Source organism: Micromesistius poutassou (assembly GCF_964030765.1).
Source record: "Micromesistius poutassou genome assembly, chromosome: 1".
NCBI lineage: Eukaryota > Metazoa > Chordata > Actinopteri > Gadiformes > Gadidae > Micromesistius > Micromesistius poutassou.
The window spans coordinates 15,159,243-15,181,852 of record NC_140271.1 but is presented as its reverse complement, the minus strand read 5'-3'; the positions used below and the strand labels follow the sequence as shown (position 1 = coordinate 15,181,852).

The 22,610-nt window shown below is 47.1% G+C and overlaps 2 protein-coding genes across 2 annotated transcripts; both read left to right on the top strand.

Annotated features, from left to right (window-relative positions):
* Positions 1 to 2,928: 2,928 nt before the first annotated feature.
* On the top strand, positions 2,929 to 10,205 carry notum1a (notum, palmitoleoyl-protein carboxylesterase a; the record flags this gene model as incomplete). The annotated part of the gene is made up of 11 exons (XM_084468060.1): positions 2,929 to 3,254; positions 5,975 to 6,027; positions 6,297 to 6,392; positions 7,138 to 7,198; positions 7,597 to 7,655; positions 7,814 to 7,916; positions 8,462 to 8,653; positions 9,038 to 9,135; positions 9,255 to 9,402; positions 9,640 to 9,687; positions 9,899 to 10,205. The coding sequence occupies 11 exons, from the start codon at positions 2,929 to 2,931 to the stop codon at positions 10,203 to 10,205; spliced, it is 1,491 nt and encodes a 496-aa protein (XP_084324186.1).
* Positions 10,206 to 12,836: 2,631 nt separating this feature from the next.
* LOC311364571 (pyrroline-5-carboxylate reductase 1, mitochondrial-like) lies at positions 12,837 to 22,482 on the top strand. The gene is given in 9 exon segments (XM_084484333.1): positions 12,837 to 13,953; positions 13,955 to 13,974; positions 16,298 to 16,368; positions 16,484 to 16,554; positions 16,745 to 16,924; positions 18,345 to 18,566; positions 20,804 to 20,896; positions 21,216 to 21,379; positions 21,634 to 22,482. Coding segments are annotated over 9 exon segments (1,638 nt in total). The 5' UTR covers positions 12,837 to 13,302; the 3' UTR covers positions 21,800 to 22,482.
* Positions 22,483 to 22,610: the final 128 nt, after the last annotated feature.

Genomic DNA, 22,610 nt, shown 5'->3' with positions numbered 1-22,610 from the left:
GGGGGAAAATCTTCCTTAAAGTTTGGGATGGGAGGGGGGGGGGAGGGGGAGGGGGGGGGGGGGGGGGCGGCATGCAGATTGGTGGAGAAAGAGACATCAAAAGGAGAGAGAGAGGGAGAAGAGGGAGGAAGGGAGGGAGAGAGAGGGAGAGAGAGAGAGAGAGAGTGACGGCGAGCAAGATTGAGAGCGAGAGAGAATGAGAGTGAGAGAGATTGAGAGTGAGAGAGATTGAGAGCTTGAGAGAGCGAGATTGAGAGCGAGAGAGAGAGAGACAGAGCTAGAGTGAGAGACAGCGAGAGAGAGATTGAGAGCTAGAGAGAGAGAGAGAGAGAGGGAGAGAGAGAGAGAAAGAGAGCATGAGAGAATGTGAGTAAAAGCCAAAGCGACAGAGCAGTCAATGTGTGAACAACTGTCCATACAGCAGTGATCAGTGCACGGTTCCCATCACTTCCAACCGTTTCATGCGACCTGCCAACGTGAACCACAGCTGGAGATAAGTGGCCACTGGGCAGAAGACAACACGTCTCCTCTCCTTGTGACGCCAAACCACCGGACCCTTCCGTGGACTGTGGATCTGCACACACATCCAAAACCAGGGCATCACCTATGTGTGTGTGTGTGTGTGTATGTGTGTGTGTGTATGTGTGTGTGTGTGTGTGTGTGTGCATGCATGCGTACGTGTGCGTCCAGCATTCATCTGCGAGTGATTTCCAGTCCGTCCACGGTGGAGGATGACGTGTGATGAAGCAGAGGGTGGGGGTCAAAGTGACTGGACTCAATATGCGACGGCGCAGAGAGAGAGAGAGACAGAGAGAGAGAGAGAGAGAGAGAGAGAGAGAGAGAGAGAGAGAGAGAGAGAGAGAGAGAGACACACACACCGTGCTTCTGAGGGCCCCCACCACATGTCTGAATCTATACAAGCATCGTTTGAAGATCCCAATGAATACCAGAAGTCCTGCCGGTCCTGCGGGTCTGTCCGTCGTCCCGGACCCGTGGTCTTAACCCCGCTGGGCATCACAACACCGCCCAGTCCGTCGCCTTGATAGGGTCTTAGATTTTAAGCCGATGCAAACGTAAAATAGTATTTATGACGTTGTTTCTGCATATGGCTCAGAAGCTGACGCGCACCTTGCGATCCATCCTCTTGGTTCAGTTTATGTTGTGAAAAAGGTTCAGATTCTGAGCTGGCCATAGGTCCTGGGTTCTGCTTTAGGGAATATAGAAGTGAAGGAGTCAGAAGAAGTTTTAAATTGATGGCACAACATGACTCTTTTAAGGGCTGTCTCGTTTGAACAATGGCATCTTAATGCGTGTCAATCACTGTCATGACGGCGGTTCCCCTCCAAAGTCGTGTCCGCCGTTTGAAGCTTCAGTTAAACGCAACGGGGTTCTGTTTAAATGTCCCCCGCTTAACACAACGCTCTTGTTCGGGCTTCCTTTGAGCGCGTCGCCCACATAGCGTCTAATAGATATTCACAGTGTCTTTACGCTTTTATTGTACGCGACGCTTAGCACATCCCTTCCACGCAGCGGGATTAAACCAATTTAGATCGCATCCCTGCAGGCGTTCAATGCATTTACATTTTTTACTGCGTCTTCACGCGCTGTAATGTAAAGCTTTGAGCCCAATTGGTTAATTTATTACGTAATGGCTCGGCAGAGTTTCAGGCGGATGAAAGTCCTCCCAGGATAGGCTGCATTGTGCTGCGATGGACGGTCATTCAAGGTTCAGTGTAAATAACGAACACGCAAATAAATTAAATTAATCCTTAGTTCCTAAAATATGTTAATGTCGGGCCAACCCTCTTTCAGGATGCACGAGTCGACTTAAAATATACAGTAGACCCGGGGAACTTTGAAGGGAGCCGAGAAGGGGAGGCGGGGTAAGGGAGGGGGGGAGGGGGGGGGGAGGTTAGGGGGGGAGTGATGGTTGCTTTGATCTTTTGGGGCCCCTTGATAAAAGAAAGCGTCCGAGTCCGTCCTTTTTCTCCAAAGCTAAACATCACCGCTGAAGAGTTGGATGGCTTTGTGTTCGAGGCTCCACTGTTTATGTTGTCTGTCCTCCTTGACTCAGGACGTGCAAAATGTAATCCGCAGTTTTATGCTCCACAGCAACGAATTAAAACATTGGTTGTGTTTCACCTGTAACGCTTTAATTATGAGGAATTGCGAAAACCAAACTATTGTTCATTATTTATATTAGTATCATTATTATTACTATTATTGTTGTTGTTGTTATTATTATGTTTATTATTCACGGCACCTCAGACTTTGTTTTTTTTTATTGTATGTTGCGTGTTCCCCCACTTAATTCTGAGGCTACATTGTCTATACAAGACGCGTATTCTCACTCCATAAATTCGCGTGGAATGGGAAATAGGCATTTCAAAGCCAATGAAAATCACCACATCAAATAAAACATCTCGGGATCAAAAGAACCAACGCATGGACATTTTTTCCCTCTATAAATTAAAAGGGGGGGTAGTCTGCCCCGCTTGATCATGCGCGGGCCCTGCCCACCGCAGCGATTGGCTGACGGGACCCACAAGGGGGGAAAGTTTGAATAAAATACAAGCGCATGGCACGAGTGTTGTCATTCAAGCCCGCATGCTCGCTCCTTCCCCGGCCCCTGAGTTGTACTAGTCAGGCTGGACAGGTCGACCCGTTATACCGAGAGCCACAAGAGATACCGCTGGACACGTTTTTGACTGTAGTCTAGTCAATCACTCGGAACAAACGAAGGGAAGACTCAACTCGGTTTAGTGCGCTGTTGTTGTTGTTTTACTACACCGTTATTATCTTTTTATTTTTATTTTTTATAATTCTTTATTTTTGAAGAAGCGTAGGCCTGTTGTCCAGGCAAACGTCGAGGGGGTTAAATTTGGACCAAGCCGCCTGCGTGGTTGTACCGTACTCCGCGTGGATAAGATGACAGCGGTGCGCCTCGTCTCCTCGGTGGTGCTGCTGGTGCTGATGCAGTCCGGGGTGTTCTGCGCGCGGAGGTTCCGCGGTGGTCGCAACCCGCAACCACGGCGGGCGCCGCCCTCCCCGGCGTACCGGGACCGGGCAGACACCACGGAGAGCTTCCCTCTGGATTTCACCGCGGTGGAGGAGAACATGGACAACTTCATGACCCAAGTGAAGAACCTCGCCCAGTCGCTGTACCCCTGCTCGGCGCAGAAGCTCGACTACGACATGAAGTTGCACTTGTTGGAGAATACGTCCGTCACATGCAACGACGGCAGTCCTTCTGGGTACGTAGCTGTAATAACTTCAAACCCCCTGTCTAGATAGCTTTGAGGCCAGGCGTACAATTGACAACGCACGACTGTTCTCCGGTTGAACTTCTTGACGCAAGGTCAATTCCGAAAAAAAATATGCAGGCTGTCGTCGAAGCGACAACGGGGTTGAATGATCAGAGCACACGCCGGGCTGGCCGGGCTGGCCGAGGACAGCGAGCTGCTTCGTGTCAGCGGCAGCGGCCCGTGGAGGAGGAGGAGGAGGAGGAGGAGGCGGAGGAGGAGGAGGAGGAGGAGGAGGACAGCCACATGGCTGGACGCTTCATTTCCTTTGGTCTAAATTACAATGCAGCATTCTGCTGGGTACACCGCGTTGGAGAGATGCTTGCGATTCTTTTCTATTCCCGATTGAGTGCTGGGAGTGCAACACGGTATATTTCCGAAGTTGGTGCCTTTTGGGGGAGCCGCTCTAACGCCACACCGCAGCAGGGAGAGCATCTCCCCGTTCCTTTATCTGCTGTGCGATCCATTGTTGACAATGAGATTAGGGGTAAATCTCTTTGTTATTGGGGAAGCCTGGACGAGTTCTCCTCTTAAGGAGGATAAGCCATTGCTCTGAAAGCATTTTAATGTCAGACAGATCCTCCTTTCCTTTGAGTCGTGTAGCAAAAACAGATCCGCTATGTGGAGACTGCTCGGTTGTTGTGTTGTTTTATTGGAGGAAAAATCATATTGTGGAAGATAAATATATTGATCAGTGATCACAGTGCTACATTTATGAACAAGCAGAAAAGGCATACCTATAGGTTAACGGTAATGCTGCAACAATATATTATGTATTATCAAGACAGGTTAAATTTAATTAAAAACACAGATAAAGTTGTTATTAGTTAAAGTTATATCCATGTGTTATACAGTTGTACCTTTAAGCCATTTTATTTATTTAATTTTTTTATTTTTTGATCATAAACATGTATATTCTGAATCAGTTCAGTGGAGGCAGATTGGTGGCCATAACTATAGATCTAGATCTATAGATCTATTGGCTGATCTAGTATCCCATCTTAATTCCTGGGTTAAAAGTGGACACTGGGGAGCTAAGCTCGGGACGAGGACGAGTAGACACTGACTATTGTTGGCAGATGCTCAGCGCTGTCTCCAGATGCCATGGTAGCAGTGTGCCAGTCCTCTGGAGTACTGGTCAATAATAATATTGTTCTTACAACAATGTTTTTTTTTTCTATCTATCTTCTTTTTCCTTTCTTCTAACTATGGGGTATAATCCATGAACTAAGGATTAAGGACTAAGGATTGAACATATTATTAAAAAAAGTAAAAAAACGAAGTTGAAAAGTCATGCGCCGTGACTCTAAATGTATTCATGTTTCAGCCTCTCAATTAATCCCATGTTGAGAACATAAGTCATAGTTCCATGCCTGAATTGCTCTCATGCTCCGCCGCACTATAGTCGACTGAATAAAGTCAGATGTATTTCCCCAGTGGTGACAATAAAACCCTGCACTTTGTAAATCAAAAAGGTTATACGAGCAGCAGACTCATAGTACTAGCCTTCTAGCGCTGAAATACTGCTCGTCTTGGCTTGGCCGCACGTTGTCTCTACTGTTGACCGTCCGAACAAGGCTACGAGGCATTCAACGGCAGCCAGAATGTGATTAAATGTCTGAGCAAACAGTGCCGACGAGCTGCCAAGGCCGTTTCCTTTGATGCTGTTTGATGCAGTGGATTCTGCCGATTGCTGAGAGCAAAGTCACTGGTTAAGTCTGGTGGACGATGTACAAGAGCCGAGGTCTTGAAGTCTGCTGTGGAGGACTGGAATCTGCTGTCTGCACATGGTCTGAATTTATTTTAGGTTGTCATTTTAATTTCATCTTTGGTGAGGAAAGTATAGGAAGGGGGAAAAGTATAATATATGTATATATATATATATATATATATATATATATATATATATATATATATATATATATATATACACACACAAGGCTATAAACAGGATATGTATACTGATGCAGAGATGGCCAATCTTGTAATCTTCTGCGATAATAGAATGCCCCGCGTTGCAGTATTTCAATGGACTTTTGAACCTCCGTTTCTCTTCGGATCACCTGGGTTTGACAGTACAGAGACAGGTTGTGTATGCGGGTCCCGCAGCAACAACCCCTAGACAACATTGAACTTGTGCTCGTCCAGAATACCAGCGCTGCTTTATTCCCGTGTGTCCGTGATGTTTTCATTCCTTCGCGCTGAAAGGATGATTGCAGGACACTGTTCAGGAATGAATGACATCAGAGCAGCCGGACAGAATATGATGGTACACACCGGTCGCCATGGCAACGTACACACTGAAGATGAGAGGGAACATTGCGTCGTTTATTTTTTTTTCCCCCAACCCCGTCATGTGGGTTGCAAGGGTTGCCCTCTATCAGCCAATCGGGCTTATCCACCTTGATCCGCGTAATCTCCAGGCTAAATTCATGTAGGTGACATGTTTTTTTATTTTTATCTATCTTGTAACTTGAGACACAAGGAGTCTTTGTTCGGGGATGACTCGGCCACATGACAATTGTGTATGTTACAGATCTCCTTTCCCTTGTTTCTTCAGCGTTATCGAATGTAACGTTTTTGATGTTCAGTTTGAAGTTCACGTTGCTTTCAATTGAAGCTAATGCATGTGTGTTGGAAGGCGATTCATGAATGAAACCCTTCCCTTGCAGATACTACCTGAAGGAATCACGAGGCAGCCGGCGTTGGTTAATCTTCTTGGAAGGTGTGTGTGTGCTCTGAAAAATATCCCACAAACATTCCCTGACTCAACCTGTCTCCTCTGCTGTTCTAATCCACAAGTGAAGGATCTCTGATCTTTTAAAACAACACTGACATCTAAACTCACAGGTTTTTTTCCATGCAATGATCAAGAAAAATGTTTTGGCGAAAATATGAAAATAATGGAAAACATTGAACGTGACAAATAAACACATGGTAACCTGTGTGTCTCTGGACCTCTGTCCGTCTGTCCGTCTGTCTGTCTGTCCTCAGGTGGCTGGTACTGTTTCAACAAAGAGAACTGTGACACTCGATACGAGACCATGAGGCGGCTGATGAGCTCGTCCAAGTGGCCCCAGACCAAAACAGGTCAGCCTCACACCGGTGACGAGACGGCCACGGTCCCCCGCTCACACACACACACACACACACACACAGTGTCACACAGACAACCCTCTCCTCAGCACCACCGGTGCCACGGAAACGGGACATGAGCTAATGGCTATTGAAGCGTTGGTGAATTAGGCCTGCCGTCATTCATACTAAATAAATAAATAAATAAACTTAAATTTGAGCAACAATGGCCTGAAAAAAAAGGAAGCAGAAGCTAAGGCACAGGGCTTTAGCTTCTGCCCAGTAGTTTACTACTTATATTACAACCACTGCATCTCCTACCACTAGTACTACTAGGACTACTAGTAGTACTACTAGTACTACTAGGACTACTGGACCACCGGGGGTCATGTGATACTGTAGTGACTGTACTGCGCTACGGCTAACGCATTGAGATCTCACCAGACAAGCAAGAGAGTGAGTGCGAGTATGAGTGTGTGTGTGTGTGTGTGTGTGTAAGAGTGTGTGTGTGTGTGTGTGTGTATGTGGTCTCGGTGGTGAGATGAAGGAGGGGGGGGGTTGCAGCAGACGCCGTAGCCCTACCTGGTGCCCTGTGCTCACCTGCCCTCTCATTGGGCGGTAATGACTGTAATCCAACTGTGGTGATGATCATGAGGAGGAGGAGGAGGAGGATGTTTGGGGGGCGGGTGGCCGGGTGCTCTTGAGGATACATATTGATCTGTTGTTGTTGTTGTTGTTGTTGTTGTTTTGGTCTCTGCAGGGACAGGGATTCTGTCTCCGCTGCCCGAGGAAAACCCACACTGGTGGAACGCAAACATGGTGTACGTTAACTCATGACCGTATCTGTGTGTGCGTGTGTGTGTGTGTGTGTGTGTGTGTGTGTGTGTGTGTGTGTTAATGTGTGTGTGTGTGTGTGTGTGTGTGTGTGTGTTAATGTGTGTGTGTGTGTGTGTGTGTGCGCCTGTGTGTGTGCGAGTGAGTGTGGTAATGTGTGTGTGTGTGTGTGTGTGTGTGGGAGAATGCTCATTCTGTGTGTAATATGTATGTGAATGTATACGATTACGTGTGGGCATGTGTCTGTTAATGTGTGTTTTTAAGTCGGCGCTGCCTAATGATAGCTGCTCTCTCCATCCGGAGCACTTCCTTCCTGTGCTCGGTGGCTGTAATAGTCCCCACGCAGACGCGTGTCTAAGGCCTGTCTCTGGTGTGTCTCACGCAGGTTCATCCCCTACTGCTCCAGTGACGTCTGGAGCGGGGCCTCCCCCAAGACAGACCAGAGTAAGCTCTCTTTTGCTTCCCTCAACCTCGTTTCACACAAAGTGTTTTGGATGAGTTTTCATCCAAAATAGTGTGTAGCTGTTTGTTTCAAAATAGTGTGCTCTTGTTTGTTTTTTTCTCACCAAAACCTCTTGGGTGTCTCCGTGTCGTGTGTTCAGACAGCTACGCCTTCATGGGCTCCCTGATCATCCAGGAGGTGGTGAAGGACCTCCTGTCCAAAGGCCTGGACAACGCCAAGGTTCTCCTGTTGGCAGGCAGCAGGTTCGTGGATTTTTTCGTCCGTGTGTGTGTGCCTGTGCGTGTCTGTGTGCGAGTGTGTGTCTGTGTGTGTGTGTTTAATGCCATCCCAGTGTGTTGCTGTATGTAGTCAGTGCATCGGTACATACATGAGCACAGCTGTAGCTCCCGTTAGGCTTTGCATTCCCTGATCCAGTACCCGGTTCAGGGTGTTGCGTGTGCCCGTTTATCTCCCAACCCGCACGCCACATGACCTTTTTAGAGATTCCATTCCATTCATCATCATATGGTAAATGGTAAATGGACTGCATTCATATAGAGCTTTTATCCAAAGCGCTTTACAATCATTGCCTGACATTCACCCATTCACACACACATTCACACGCCGACGGCGGTGGCGACCATGCAAGGCGACAGCCAGCTAGAGATCGAACTAGCAACCTTGCAGTTACCAGCCAACCCGCTCAACCTCATGAGCCGCTGCCGCCCAGGTATCGCTTGTGTGTTTGTGTTTGTGTTTCTGCTGCACCCCCCGTCCCTAATCGCCCTGTCTGTCCCCCTCTGTGCAGCGCCGGCGGCACGGGGGTCCTGCTGAACGTGGACCGCGTGGCGGAGCAGCTGGAGAGCCTGGGCCACACCGCCATCCAGGTGCGCGGCCTGTCCGACTCGGGCTGGTTCCTGGACAACAAGCAGTACCACTGCACCGACTGCGTGGACACCGTCAGCTGCTCCCCCACCGAGACCATCCGCAGAGGCATCAAGTACGGCACCCTGTCTCCTATCGCGCCCGTGATTGTGCGTTTGCGCGTTTGTGCGTTTGTGTTATTTGGTCGTATGTGCGTCACAGAGGGAATTTCAGCCGGTCGCAAATAATCCACTGTTGCTTAAAAACCATGTGGTGCAATATAATGACCGACTGAAATTCACTCTGTGACGCACAAACGACCAAATCACACAGAGTGAATTTCAGTCGGTCGTTATATTGCACCACATGGTTTTTACGCAGCCCTGCATGTAACGAACACATTTACAAAAAGCCCCACAATTATGAATGGATGATTGCAAAACATGTGCAGACGCACCTGCTGTGAGATATCTGTTCATTGACACATTGCATTGACCTTTGACCTGCCGCCCCCCAACAGGTACTGGGGTAGCGTGGTCCCGGAGAAGTGCAGACAGACCCACGAAGGGGAGGAGTGGAACTGCTTCTTTGGATACAGAGTCTTCCCGTCAATAAAGAGTGAGTGTCGATGAGGAACAACTCAACGTACACAATTCATACTTTTCATCATTGATATACATAATGGGTAACCTCACTCACCGGACCCGACCATGCTGTCTCCGTTGTCTCCGTGTCAGGCCCGGTCTTCGTGGTCCAGTGGCTGTTTGACGAGGCCCAGTTGACGGTGGACAACATCCAGCTGACGGGGCAGCCCGTGCAGGAGGGCCAGTGGCGCTACATCCAGAACCTGGGCATCGAGCTGAGGAACACCCTCAAGGACGTGCCGTAAGAACCCCTCTCCCTACTCCCTAGGCTCACCACGTGTGGTTAGAGGAAGCCTGCATGTTTGGTTTGAATACTGTGTTTTAGATCTTACAATTCCACTTAATTTCACTTCACAAAGGTTCTGTAAATATAACGATGCACCAGTGTGTGCGTGTGTGTGTGTGTTTGCGTGTGTGTGTGTGTAGGTGTGTATGTTTGTATGTATGTCTAATAATGGTGTCCTCCCTGATTTCACAGAGCCATGTTTGCGCCGGCCTGCTTATCCCATGAAGTTATCACCAGAAAGTGAGTATCACTCGACCCCGCCATCTGCTCTCAACAGATGTACGCAAAACGAGGAGGACACAACAGAAGCCTCGGAGCCCCAAAGGCGTCTGTTGTCATTCCCGGTTCCTAACACAGCATCTAAGGAATCCGTTTGTGTGACTCTTACTATTATTGCGTTGCGTAAACGTTCTCGTGAGCTGACAGCGCCCTCTTGTGTCCGCTAACCCAGCTACTGGATAGACGTGCAGGTGAAAGGCACGTCCCTGCCCCGGGCCCTCCACTGCTGGGACCGCAGCCTCCACGACAGCAACCGCCACAACAAGGCCCCGCCCAAGGGCTGCCCGGTGCACCTGATCGACAGCTGCCCCTGGCCCCACTGCAACCCCACCTGCCCCACCATCAGAGACCAGTTCACGGGGCAGGAGATGAACGTCATCCAGTTCCTCATGCACATGGGCTTCGACGTGCAGAAGATGGCCCAGCAGCAGGGCATGGACCCCGCCAAGCTACTGGGCATGCTCAGTAGCGGCAGCTAAACGTCCCCGCTGTGGTTTCAGCACCAAGCTACGACAAACAACAAAACAACGGCTGGTCTCTCTCTCGCCTCTCTCTCTCTCTCGCTCTCTCTCTCTCGCTCTCTCTTCTCTCTCTTGGCCCGGTCTTCCACAGCTGATACCTCTGATGTAAACGCCCCCCCCCCCCCCCCCCCCCCCCCCCCCCGCCCATCTCTCATTACCCCCCCCCCCCTCCCCTCCATTCCAGCTTCTTTAGCTAGTCCTTTAGCCCACACCTCAGTCCGAAAAAACAAGGGCTATGTTTCTGCGTTGTTTATGTCTACCTGGGTACATACAGATTTTCAAGTACCTATTTTTTATTTCCACAACCCAGTGCTGGTGACCGGTTCCAAGGACAACAAGCCTACACAAGGCTTGCTAACTCTCCTCTTAATTTATGTTTTGGTTAAAACGGAAAATAAATATATATTTATATATCTCAAATGTAATCCAGTTTTAAGGATGCTCGTTGATATGCTTGTTTTTTTCGGTCGGTTTTGATTTATTTGACGTATATTTGATCTTTTTTTTTTTTTTTTACACGGTAAGCTACGACAGTGACGTTATGTGTTTTGTGTAGTCGCTCAGTCAAGCGTTTGTCAGGATATATGTTCTTGTCGTCTTCTATAGTTGGATTCACCTTAGACCCTCCCACCCGGGGCCTGAGTCACGGTTTAAAACGCACAACACACATTGTTTTTGCAAGAAAATATACCTTCATGTTCACAGAGTGAGGAAGAAAAATAAATGATAAAAACACAGGTCTCTTTAAGGAGTTAGATAACACAACTCATTACTCATAAGCTATGAGTACTTAAAGGAAATAATGCAGGCATTGGCACAGAGATGAATTATTAGACCAAATGAACAAATTCAACGCACAACATTCATTGACACACATACCATTTTTCGCTAAATGTATTAATTTATGAAAACAACTTTGTTAGAAAGGATAGAGAAAACTGGGTGAAATGATTCGTGATTTTATACCTTTTTTTAATCTGTGTAATTATGAACACCACTGTGGCATAACCAGAAGAGAAGACCAGTCAAAACCCACGCCAAGGATATGTGTTTGTGTCAGAACGTGATTTCAAGACGAGGTCACCTCAGAAGTCCAGCATTTCTCAGAACCAAGTGCATTCAAAGGGAGACAAATATTGTGTATAATGTTTTGGAGTATTTGTATAGGTCATGTTATGTGTTTACTATATAACTTCCATCGTTTATTTGACAATAGAATCACTTTTTAATATAAAGACGTTGTATGTGTGTATTGCTGTCTTATAAATGCTGTTTTTAAAGGACCTTTATTTTACATCACACGAGACAAGGAAAGGTATTACTAATTGTAATTTTGTTCTGTAACATATTTTTTTAACAGAAAGAAAAACTCAAGCTACATTAGTAATTTACATATTTATTTTGTTATGTAAATCATATTTATAAGTGCTATTTTCACAAAGAAGTGATTCTTTGTAAATTGTAAATATATTACTGTTTTATTTTCTTTTTGTGTTGATTGCATGTCTTTGTATCAGACTTTAAGGAAAAAGACCAATTACAGATATATTTCAAGATAATATTTTGTGTTGTGTTGTCATTTACCATTATACCAAAACATGAATATCTATAATTCTATATATAAGAATTTAACCTATATATTTAGCATAAAAAAGCAAGCCAGCTACAAAACCCACCATCACTGCTTTAATGAAGGTGCACCACTAAAGTCTACCCTCCTATACATCTGTAAAATGTAGACAGTAATTAAATCTAAAAGCGTCTTCCAGCAGTACATTTCCTCACCTCCTAATCCCCATGACGGGCATAAAATAGTGTATCATTTTGGATATTAACAGACATCATACCCTGTCTATCATAACAGTGAACAAGAAGCAGCTTGGCCTTGGAAGAGCTACAACTCTCAGTCTCCAGGCCCCCTACCTTCCACTCCCCTCTAGAAATACGACCCCCTCACCCCCCCTTACCCTTGTCACGTTTGGGCCTACCGCCCGGCTGCCCAGTTGCCGAGGCGGGCATTTTGGCTTCCACCCCACCCCATGTGTGGAGCATAGACCCCCTATTTATAGAGCATGGTGTGGCCTCCGGACCTTGGGTGGAGCACAACCTTTCATTTCGGGAACCACCCCTAGGAAAAGTTCTGGAGTGCACGTCGACTCACAGCGGAGCAGAGCGCAGGACTTGAGTCGCGAGAACTGGCAGATCAAACCGAGGAAGGCAGAGACGGCAGAGAGAGAGAGAGAGAGAGAGAGAGAGAGAGAGAGAGAGAGAGTGGACGACAGGTGAAGCCGGCTTGAGGGGCTTGAGGGGCTTTCGGCGCAGGGGGCTTTCAGCTGGACAGAAGACGGATCCTCTGGGAGTTGACTGACACCGGACCCCGGACCGCTCAGTCTGAAGGCCAGGGCCTGTTGTTGATGTTGGGAGAAGCGTCTCAACGTAGGACATGGCCTGCCGCTCTCTGGACAAAGCCTAACCTGAACTGGGGGGAGATACGGAGAAACGGAAGACCCAAAGACTGCAGAGCGAGAATACCATTTCAGGCTTTGCCGTATGCTTGCTGTGTAGAAAGGACCAGGCTGGGGTAATATGCCTTTGTGTTTTCTAAGCCATGCTTAGGTGGACAGCAATATCTTCTATGAACATATAGTTTGTTTCGAAGAATAATAACTGGGTAAACCAAGCCTTTGATTAAAATACAAATAGATCTGGTCCAGCTGACGACATTTTACAATTGTCTTTGTATATTTTTTCTTTTTCTTTTATGAATTCAACAAATATCTTCTGCTTTTGTCTGCCCTACACAACGTCACCTCACAGCGGCTGGATGTAATTCGAGCTCCGGCACACCGCGGTAATTACAAAGCACACAGAGGAAAAATCTTTTACTGACATTTGTAATTAAGGCCCATCTATAAACGGCGACTGGGGAAAGGGCGAGGTCTCTGCAGAGGGAGAGGAGCAGGCCACAAGCCCTCCCGGACCGGAGAACGAGGCCTCCCCCCTCGAGGAAACCCACGGCGCACGGTCCCCCAGCGGACGGACTGCTGCAGAGGCCATGGACCACCAAGGCGGACACTACCTGAACAAGGCGGCGGTCCTATCCCCGCTGGGCGCCGCCCGCATGTGCCAGCTGTTCCTGGGCTGCAGCATCATGGCGCTGGTGTCGCACGGCGCCGGCTTCAGCGCCAGCTACGGCGTCTTCTGCATGTTCGTGTGGTGCTTCTGCTTCGCCGTCACCCTGGTGGTGTTCGCCCTGGACGTCACGCGGCTGCACAGCTGCATGCCCATCTCCTGGGACAACTTCACGGTGGCCTTCGCCATGCTGGCCACGCTCATGTACATCACCGCCACCGTGGTCTACCCCGTCTACTTCCTGGACAGCGAGTGCCCGGAGGGCGACTGCGCTGCCTGGGGCTACCGCATCGCCGTCACCGTGTGCTCGGGCCTCTGCTGCTTCCCGTACGGCGCCGAGGTGCTGCTGACCCGCGCCAAGCCCGGCGCGGTGGTGGGCTACATGGCCACGGTGTCGGGCCTGCTGAAGGTGGTGCAGGGCTACGTGGCGTGCATCATCTTCGGCGCGCTGGCCAACGACGAGGGGTACTGGCAGTACGAGGCCACGCAGTACTGCGTGGTGGTGTACAGCCTGTGCTTCACCCTCACCCTGGTGGTGGTGGCGCTGACGGTGTCCGGCAGGACGGCCGCCCTGCCCTTCCCCTTCGACCGCTTCGTGGTCGTCTACACCTTCTTCGCCGTCATCCTGTACCTGAGCACGGCGCTCGTCTGGCCCATCTTCAGCTTCGACCAGAAGTACGGCGTCAGCGCCCGGCCCGAGGACTGCCCGCGCGGGGTGTGCCCCTGGGACAGCAAGCTGGTGGTGGCCGTGTTCACCAACGTCAACATGGTGCTGTACTTTGTGGACCTGGTGTACTCGCAGAGGATCCGCTTCGTGTCCAACTCTGTGGTCTGAGGACCTGTGCAGGGAGACCCGCTCGAGGGCGGGGGTCCTTGACTTCGGAAGAAGAAGAAGAAGGAGAAGAAGAAGAAGAAAAAGATACACAGACTCACAGGCAGATGCGGGACGCTCTCTAGGCAGATCAAGTCACTACGAAGATCACTTTAGAAAGACAACCCTGCAGCACTTTGTATGTGATACTCTTTATTCCTATTTCCAAGTGTTCCACATCATTGTTACAATTATTATTAAAGGTGTGTAGGTATGATTTAAGAGTTGTCAAGAGAGAGAGAGAGAGCAGAAAAGAGCAGAACAGAGCAAGATTGTGAAACAAAACAACTCTCTCTCGCCGATTCCTCCCTCACTACGATTGGCCGCCATTGGGAAGCGTCGCATTCACGCACCTCTGATTGACAGACAAGATGGATTCCCCAAACCAATCAGGGAAGAGTTGCCTTGATTGGAACAAATTGAGACGGGGGCGGTCTAAATCCTCAATGGGCTCATACAGAGGCAGACGCAGTCAACTCTAAACAGATATTATCAATACACAGAGCATTTCACTCATTAATGGTTGACGAATGAATGGTGTCTTTTCAAATAATAGCTCTTACATCTTACCTACAGCCCCTTTAAACGTATATGCTGCCACGCTTTAACAGTGTCATATGTGACGGGCCTGCTGTGTGCTGCCTACAGAGGGACTTTCCCCATGTCCTGCAGTGTCCTTGGAAGGCCCGAGGGGTCTGGCTGTGAGTCGTCCACAGAGGACAGTGAGGATTATCACCCTCAGCATACTACTGCAACTCCTGTCACACAGACTCGAGATGGTCTGAAACAACATGGAGACTTCTCTCTCTCCCTCTCTCTGTCTCTCTCTCTCTCTCTGGACAGCTTTGTTACAGATATGCTTAATTTTTACTGCATCTTGAAGTGTATATTATTTATATTATAAGCAGGGCATGATGGAAGATATAACTAGACCACTGGTATATTGTTGGTGACATTTGGCTACCATACAAATTATTTTCTGTTGCGTTCACTGTCATCATTTAAATGTTAGTTATTTTGTATTTTAACCTTACAGCGACAAGAAGATACAGCTTGAATAATTGAAAATGAATAATAAAACGCATTTAAATGTTCATGATGATTTTTGTGTACAAAAACTGTAGTAAAAAAATAAACCAAAACATGTTGTTTCTCCACATGTTCTATTGACACATAATGATAAATGTATGTGTTATACATGTCAGAATGTCATATTATAATTACTTAGTTGTGGATGGTTATAATTCGGTTTGACATATTTGACTAAGACATAGTAGGCCTAGGTTAAAGAACAAAATAATGAAGATGAAAGAATGAAAATTCTTACATCAGAAATCCTGACTACAGTAGTCCTAATATTAAATCTAAATATAAAAAACTCTAATAAAATAGCCTTACTAAAACTCAGGGTTTACTTTATTTATGCTCGTAAAGTATCAGTCGTCGATACATACAGGGACAGCACGAACTGTTGCAGAGCTCCAGCGTTACAAAGACCCGCCCATCAGCTCAGATTGGCCTAACTGACTGCGTGTCAAAGTACGACACACACATTTGCTTTAGTAATCCGGCAGTGTTGCCAGATTGCGGGAAACCGTCCAACTGGGATACTTTTCTGGCAATATACGTTGTGGGCGGGTTGGAGCCTGGTTAAGCTGGAAAGGGCATATCCGATCTGGCAACACTGAGGACTCGCGTCAGTCAAAATATTTCTTGACACAATAAACGCGCTGACAAATGTCCACGTTGACCTTGTTGTGTAAGCACAAGTTGGTGCCTTAAAGTGACGCTATAAGTCCCCATCCGGTGAAATATACGTAAGTCTTTAGATATATAAATCACTTTAAAACTCCGGTATGCATACTGTTTGTCTCCTATAGCTGCACGTCAAAGAGCTGCATCCTTGAGCAAATAGGAAGTAATGTTGTCCGACTAGTAGATTCTAGTCGGCAAGTTAACACAAACGCACCACTACGCATGTGTGCTTCCGTGGTGTGTTTGTGTTGTTGTCCCTCCACGCTTACTATGGTTTGATATCCTTGTACAGGAGGATGAGTGTGGGATTCATAGGTGCGGGTCAGCTGACCCATGCGCTGGTGAGAGGTCTCTCTGCCGCAGGTAAGTTGACACGTTTTGTTGGAGTAGACCGTACTTGACACGTCAACATCGTAGCCTGTTCGTTGGCCTATTCCTTTCACTGACTGTCCTTGTGTGATGTTCATTTACTTCAAAGGTGTACTTGCTACGCACAAGATCACCGCCAGCTCCCCAGACACAGACCTCCCCACAGTGCATGGTCTAAGGGTAAACATTTATTCACATCGATACGGGAGATATAGGCCTATTTGTTTATTTTATGAATAATATGAAGGGTCTCATTCCGCATTTAATGCCTCACTAGTTTTCGTGGACTTGAGCTGACATTTAGTCTCATGTATTTTTGTTGTAATATACACTGAAATAATAAACAGTTTATGTCCCATGATTTCCACAGAAACTGGGTGTGAACTTAACCACCAGCAACAAGGAGACCGTTAGCAAAAGTGATGTGCTCTTCCTGGCCGTGAAGCCCCACATCATCCCGTTCGTTCTGGACGAGATCGGACCGGAGATCGAAGAGCGGCACCTCATTGTGTCCTGTGCGGCCGGTGTCACCATAAGTTCCATCGAAAAGGCAAGTTCAAGTGCAAATCAAATCGCTCACTAAAGTCAGAGTCAAAAAAGTCTGCTTTATTGTCAATTCCGGAATATGTGCCAGACAAATAGAGCAATATAAATTGTTTGTCTCTGACCAACGGTGCAATAAGGAGAAAATTGGGTATAATAAGTAATATTTACAAGAAATAAATTCTAAATAGTGCAGAAATAATTCTGAATAGTGCAAAGGTAAGGCAAAAAAAAAAACGGTATATATAAAATAAAGTGTATTGGGTGTGCGGTTTGGGTTGGATTACATGAGGTGAAACACTCCATTCACTGCTATGAATTGAGGCAATGATCTGATGCAATTCTTTGCCATGAGTTTTAGTACAGCCATGCTCAGGATTCTTTCTCTGCGCAGCGCCCCAAGGCAGAACAGTCACAAGCTTAAACAAGCTTAAGGATCTCCGCTCTGCCTTTCCTGTCTCCACAATTCCAACACCTGCTTTTCAGGTTCCTGCGAACAGGCATGCTGCGAGCTGTGAAATTGTTAGACACGTTACGGGAGACTGGATGTCATTAAAAGGCGCTTTTCCACGGCAGCAGTCAATTGACATTCATGTCGTTTTTTTAGCGTTGATTGGCGCCAAACACACCATCAGTAGGGGGGCTAGTGTTTCCCAGAGTTGGGGGATCCCTTTCTGGTTTCCGTGATTGCTTTGTTTACCCGAGCGAACAACGACTGTTAGTTAGATTTGCTTTTGGGGGGATTTTGATGCGGTTAAAAAGTGTGGGGGGAAGTTGATGCAAGCTTGGGTCACAATCATTTTCTGAAAATTGGGCCTACATTTTGGCATTCTTGCTGCCTAGAACACCCCATTTCTGCTCTTTAATGAACCAAAGAAACTCTGTACTGTACAGTACTCTGTGCTAGAGTATCGTACTGGTATAGTATACCAGTATCGGAATTGTGCCGATACTCAAGTTCAGGAATCGTAATCGGTATCGGGAAGGAAAAAATGGTATCGGAGCATCTCTACTGTGTACCGTAAAGACTAAACGGGAAGCAGCAGAGAAGACCAGTAGGGGGGGGCTAGTCTTCCCCAGAGTTGGGGATCCCTTTTTGTCTTCCCTGATTGCTTTTATTTACCCAACTGAAACGGCTGCGATTGGGGTGATTATTATGCGGTTAAACCGTGTGTGGGGAAGCTGATGTTTGGGTCACAATCATTTCCCCCCCCCCCACAAGCCCACCTTCTGGCATCCTTGTGCAAGCTTCCTCAAACACCCTCTTTCTGCTCTTTAACGTATCTAAAGAAACTCACTGTAAAGACTAAACGGGAAGCAGCAGAGAAGTGTCCCCCCCCCCCACCCCCCCCCGTCCCCCCCCCCCTGACTGACGTTTAGGTACACTCTCTTCAACGCTCTCTCTCTCTCTCTCCTCCCCCGTCCAGAAGCTGAGCCAGTACCGCAGCGAGCCCAAGGTGATGCGCTGCATGACCAACACGCCGGTGGTGGTGCGGGAGGGCGCCACGGTGTACGCCACGGGCACCCACGCCCAGGTGGAGGACGGCGCGCTGCTGGAGCAGCTGATGGCCAGCGTGGGCTTCTGCGCGGAGGTGGAGGAGGACCTCATCGACGCCGTCACGGGGCTCAGCGGCAGTGGCCCCGCCTACGTGAGTCTGGTGGTTTCGTCCCGGCCGTCGCCCGCTCGCCGATCCGTCGGCACATTTTTGGGGTTGACCTCTCATGTAGGGATGGGTCAGAATATTTGATTATTCGTTCCCCGAGGGTCAAAGTCGACTTTTTATTTTTATTTTATTTTTTACATTTGGACCGTTAACATTTTTTCCCTTCACTTTAATTTATTTTTTTAATTTTTTCCCTTAATTAACGGACGGAACTAATGTTGGTTCTGTAGCACTATTCGTTTTTTTTTTATTATTATTAATCATGTACAGAAAAACAATACACACAATACACAAGCATAAATATTAATATATATATGCATACAACACAAACACTGATCACTGTTAAAGTTAGTTTTTTTGCGTTTAAGATATTAAGTGATTTCTTGCCGATGATCCATGGCTGCCTTTGTGAATGTCGGCACACATCGAATAATCGATTATTCGTTCATACCACCCACTGATTATTCGACCATGAAAAATTACTTATTATCCCTACTCTCATGTGACTCAATGTGTTTCGTATCCATGCAGATTATTGTTTCGCCCAACAGTTTCGGCACGTTTCGAGACCATTCGGGTCGGTAGGCAATCTGTCCCAAATGTACTGTCCGTACATCTATAAATCCTCATACAGTCTATCAAAACCACAAGACAACTGGCACTCTCTCCACTCTCACTCTCACTTCCAAACTTGCTTGGAAAATGCAGTCATTAAACCCCCTTTTAAAACAGCGGAGCCTGGATGCTTCTATCATTCACAACTACAGACTGCTATAAAATCTGCCCTTCATAAGGAAAATGATAGAGAAAGCTTTCAGCAACCCCTCAACCCCCTTCATTGCCCCCACGCTGCTCTTATTAAAGTTGTAAATGATATTTGTCTTAATATAGACTCTGGCAACCTTTCAATATTGATGCCATTGGACCTCAGTGCTGCACTCGACACTGGTGACCACTCAATACTTTCGGACAGATTGGAAAACTGGGTTGGGCTTTCTGGTATTCTGAAACGGATTCAGGTCATATCTGCGAGACGGGAGCTACTTTGTCTCCATTTGTAACTACGTAACTGAACGAACTAACGTGACGATGAGTCGTCAAAGGTTCAATCCTAGGACCATCCTTGTTCTACCTCTACATACCTCTACCAACGCCGACTACACACACATCCATCTAGCCCTAATCACCAGCTGACGATCGCGCTAGCCACGGCCAGCATCGGCAAAGCCCTCTCCTCGCGCTTGCCGGAGGGGCGTTCGGACGGCTAGCCACGGCCAGGACTCGCGCCTGCCAGTGCAGATAGATCTGCTGTGTCAGTGCATTAAGCAGGCCAAGGCCCGAATGTGGCGGACTTTCCTACAACTAAATATAGACGAAACTGAGATGATAGCCAAAGATGAGAGACTGAAAGTAAGCCATGAGACCCACAGATTTAAGCACATTACGGCAGTTCTTAAATCCAATGCACATTCTCCTGGTATGTCTGGAGTGATTTCAAAGTACCGCTGCTCACCTATAAATCACCAGACGTTTTAAGATCGCTAAAGCATATCCCTGAAATGCTTTCCGCTATTTGAACCCTCCAGAGGTTTAAGATCAACAGGGACCGGTCAGCTCACTGTTCCCGGAGTCAAAACAAAAACACGGAAAAGCAGGATTCAGCTACTATGCAGCAACACAGCTGGAATAAACTTCCTGGAGATCTGAGACGGTCTCGACAGTCTTTCGTGCATTCTTTTAGATCCTGTTTGCATATGTCTTTTATGGATTCTTCGAAACCCTGTTATAATTTATTGTATGACATGTTTATATGTGAAGCATATTGGGTCTGCCTTGTGTATGAAATGTGCACTTGGCTAGACAGACACCCATGCGTACATTACACATGGACACCAAGAGACATTGCAAACCAAACAAACAATAAAAAGCAGCAATAAGGTGCAGCAGCAACCGGGGATGTGGCAAACATACGCTCTTCTCTCAGCTGATGTCTACCATGAGTTGAGGAGCCTAATACCCCTTTTGGCTGGCGTGTTTCTCATATATATTTTTATTTGCCATTGGCACCCTATAAGTTTCGCCCTGAGTGCAGTATGTCAAACTGTTTTTGTTGCGTACACCCTGCGTGTAGAAATCTCCCAGCTGCCTTTTAGGGATTTCCTCCTCATTTCAAGCTGTGTCACTAGAGGGGTCAATGGTGTGTGTGTTGTGTCTCCCTGTAGGCGTTCTTGGCAGTGGACGCCCTCTCAGACGGTGGGGTGAAGATGGGTCTGCCCAGGAGACTGGCCGTGCGCCTCGCCGCCCAGGCCCTGCTGGTAAGGACAGCCTCTTTTGTGTTGCGTTATTGTGTTGCGTCACAGCACTGGGCTGGTTGTCAGCGTTTTCATTTGCGTTTGTGTTTATGAAAATGAATGTGGGAAAAAAAAGAAGGTTTTAAAGTAACTAAGGTCCAGTCATAGAAGATGTCCTATTGGGATGATTTGATTGTACCTGCGCTACTTTAAACTATTTAGTGGACTGCAACAGTTTTGTTGTGAATGTTAGAATTGTAAGCTCCTTTTTGCATCATCATCATTTTATGTTTGACAATCTATTTTTTGATGTATGATTTTATGAATCATTGCTCATTTTAAGGGAGCCGCCAAAATGTTGCTGGACTCGGAGCAGCATCCCGGTCAGCTGAAGGACAACGTGTGCTCACCAGGGGGCGCCACCATCCACGCGCTGCACGTCATGGAGAGCGGCGGCTTCAGAAGTCTCCTCATCAACGCCGTTGAGGCGTCGTGTATTAGGACAAGGTAAAAAAAAAAAAAATAGATCTATTCATAGTTCGTGTTTGTGTATAAATTGTTCAGAATTGGAGTGTTATTGTTAATCGTTGTGGCCGAACATCTATTCTTAGTATTTATACGCCGCGGTTAGCCACAAGATGGCGCCAGATACACAAACTAGCTTGTTCCGTTAATTGACGCATCTATTTTAAGAAATACCTCGTATTATCCGGTTATAATAATTAAACGTACTGTGGCCCCTCTCGGCCCAAATAAACCAGGGAGCTGCAGTTCTTGGCGGACCAGGAGCAGATTTCCCCGGCGGCCATAAAGAAGACCACCCTGGACAAGGTTCTGCAGCAGCCCGGCGTGAGCATGTCTGGGGGGCCCGGCCGTGCCGGCCGCATCAGTATCTTCACCCAGAGCCACCCAAGGTCAAAGAAGTGAACCGGGCCCCTTCCCCTCCGACTGGGGTGTGTGTGTGTGTGTGTGTGTCCCTTTCATAGGACTCATCGTACAGGTCAAAGCTGGCGTTATAACGTTGGGGCGAAATGCAGAATACAGTCGTTAAATGTCACCTGTTAAAACTTTTGACCACTTGGCTCAGGGAGGCAGAACATTGCCTTCATTGCCTAAAGATAATGATATGGTTATAATGAGTGTGTGAGAATATGCAACAGACTGATTTGTTGCCTTCATTGTACTGCAAACTGGAATAAAATGTTGGATTTATGTATTTTTATTCATTCAAAATACCATTGAATTTTCATTTGGACCTTTGGTTTTAAAATACAATAATAATTGTACAGACTTATATACCGGCAGTGTGTGTGTGTGTGTGTGTGTGTGTGTGTGTGTGTGTGTATATATATATATATATATATATATATAACGCTACACATTAATTATAGCACCCTCTCTAGCACCTAAGACAATGGATTTTGCTGACTTGTTTCTATTTATAGCTTAAGGCTTACATGGGCATGTCCAGATAGCGTTCACCGTGCCCGCGGTCTGAGGAAATGCCAAGTGTCACATTTACACATTCCGGTCATACTCTCATTCAGTTCCCTGCGTTCACATAACGCATTTCATTTCTTATTTTGTATCGCAATGTTTTACGGTTGATATGAGAATAAACACGGAGACAACATCTTGGTATTTCTTTATTTTTTACTTTATTAACCGTCGTGGGACGGGTGTCTTCCCCTCGGAAAAAAAAGGTTCTCAACACGCATTGAACCCATGTAAACAAACA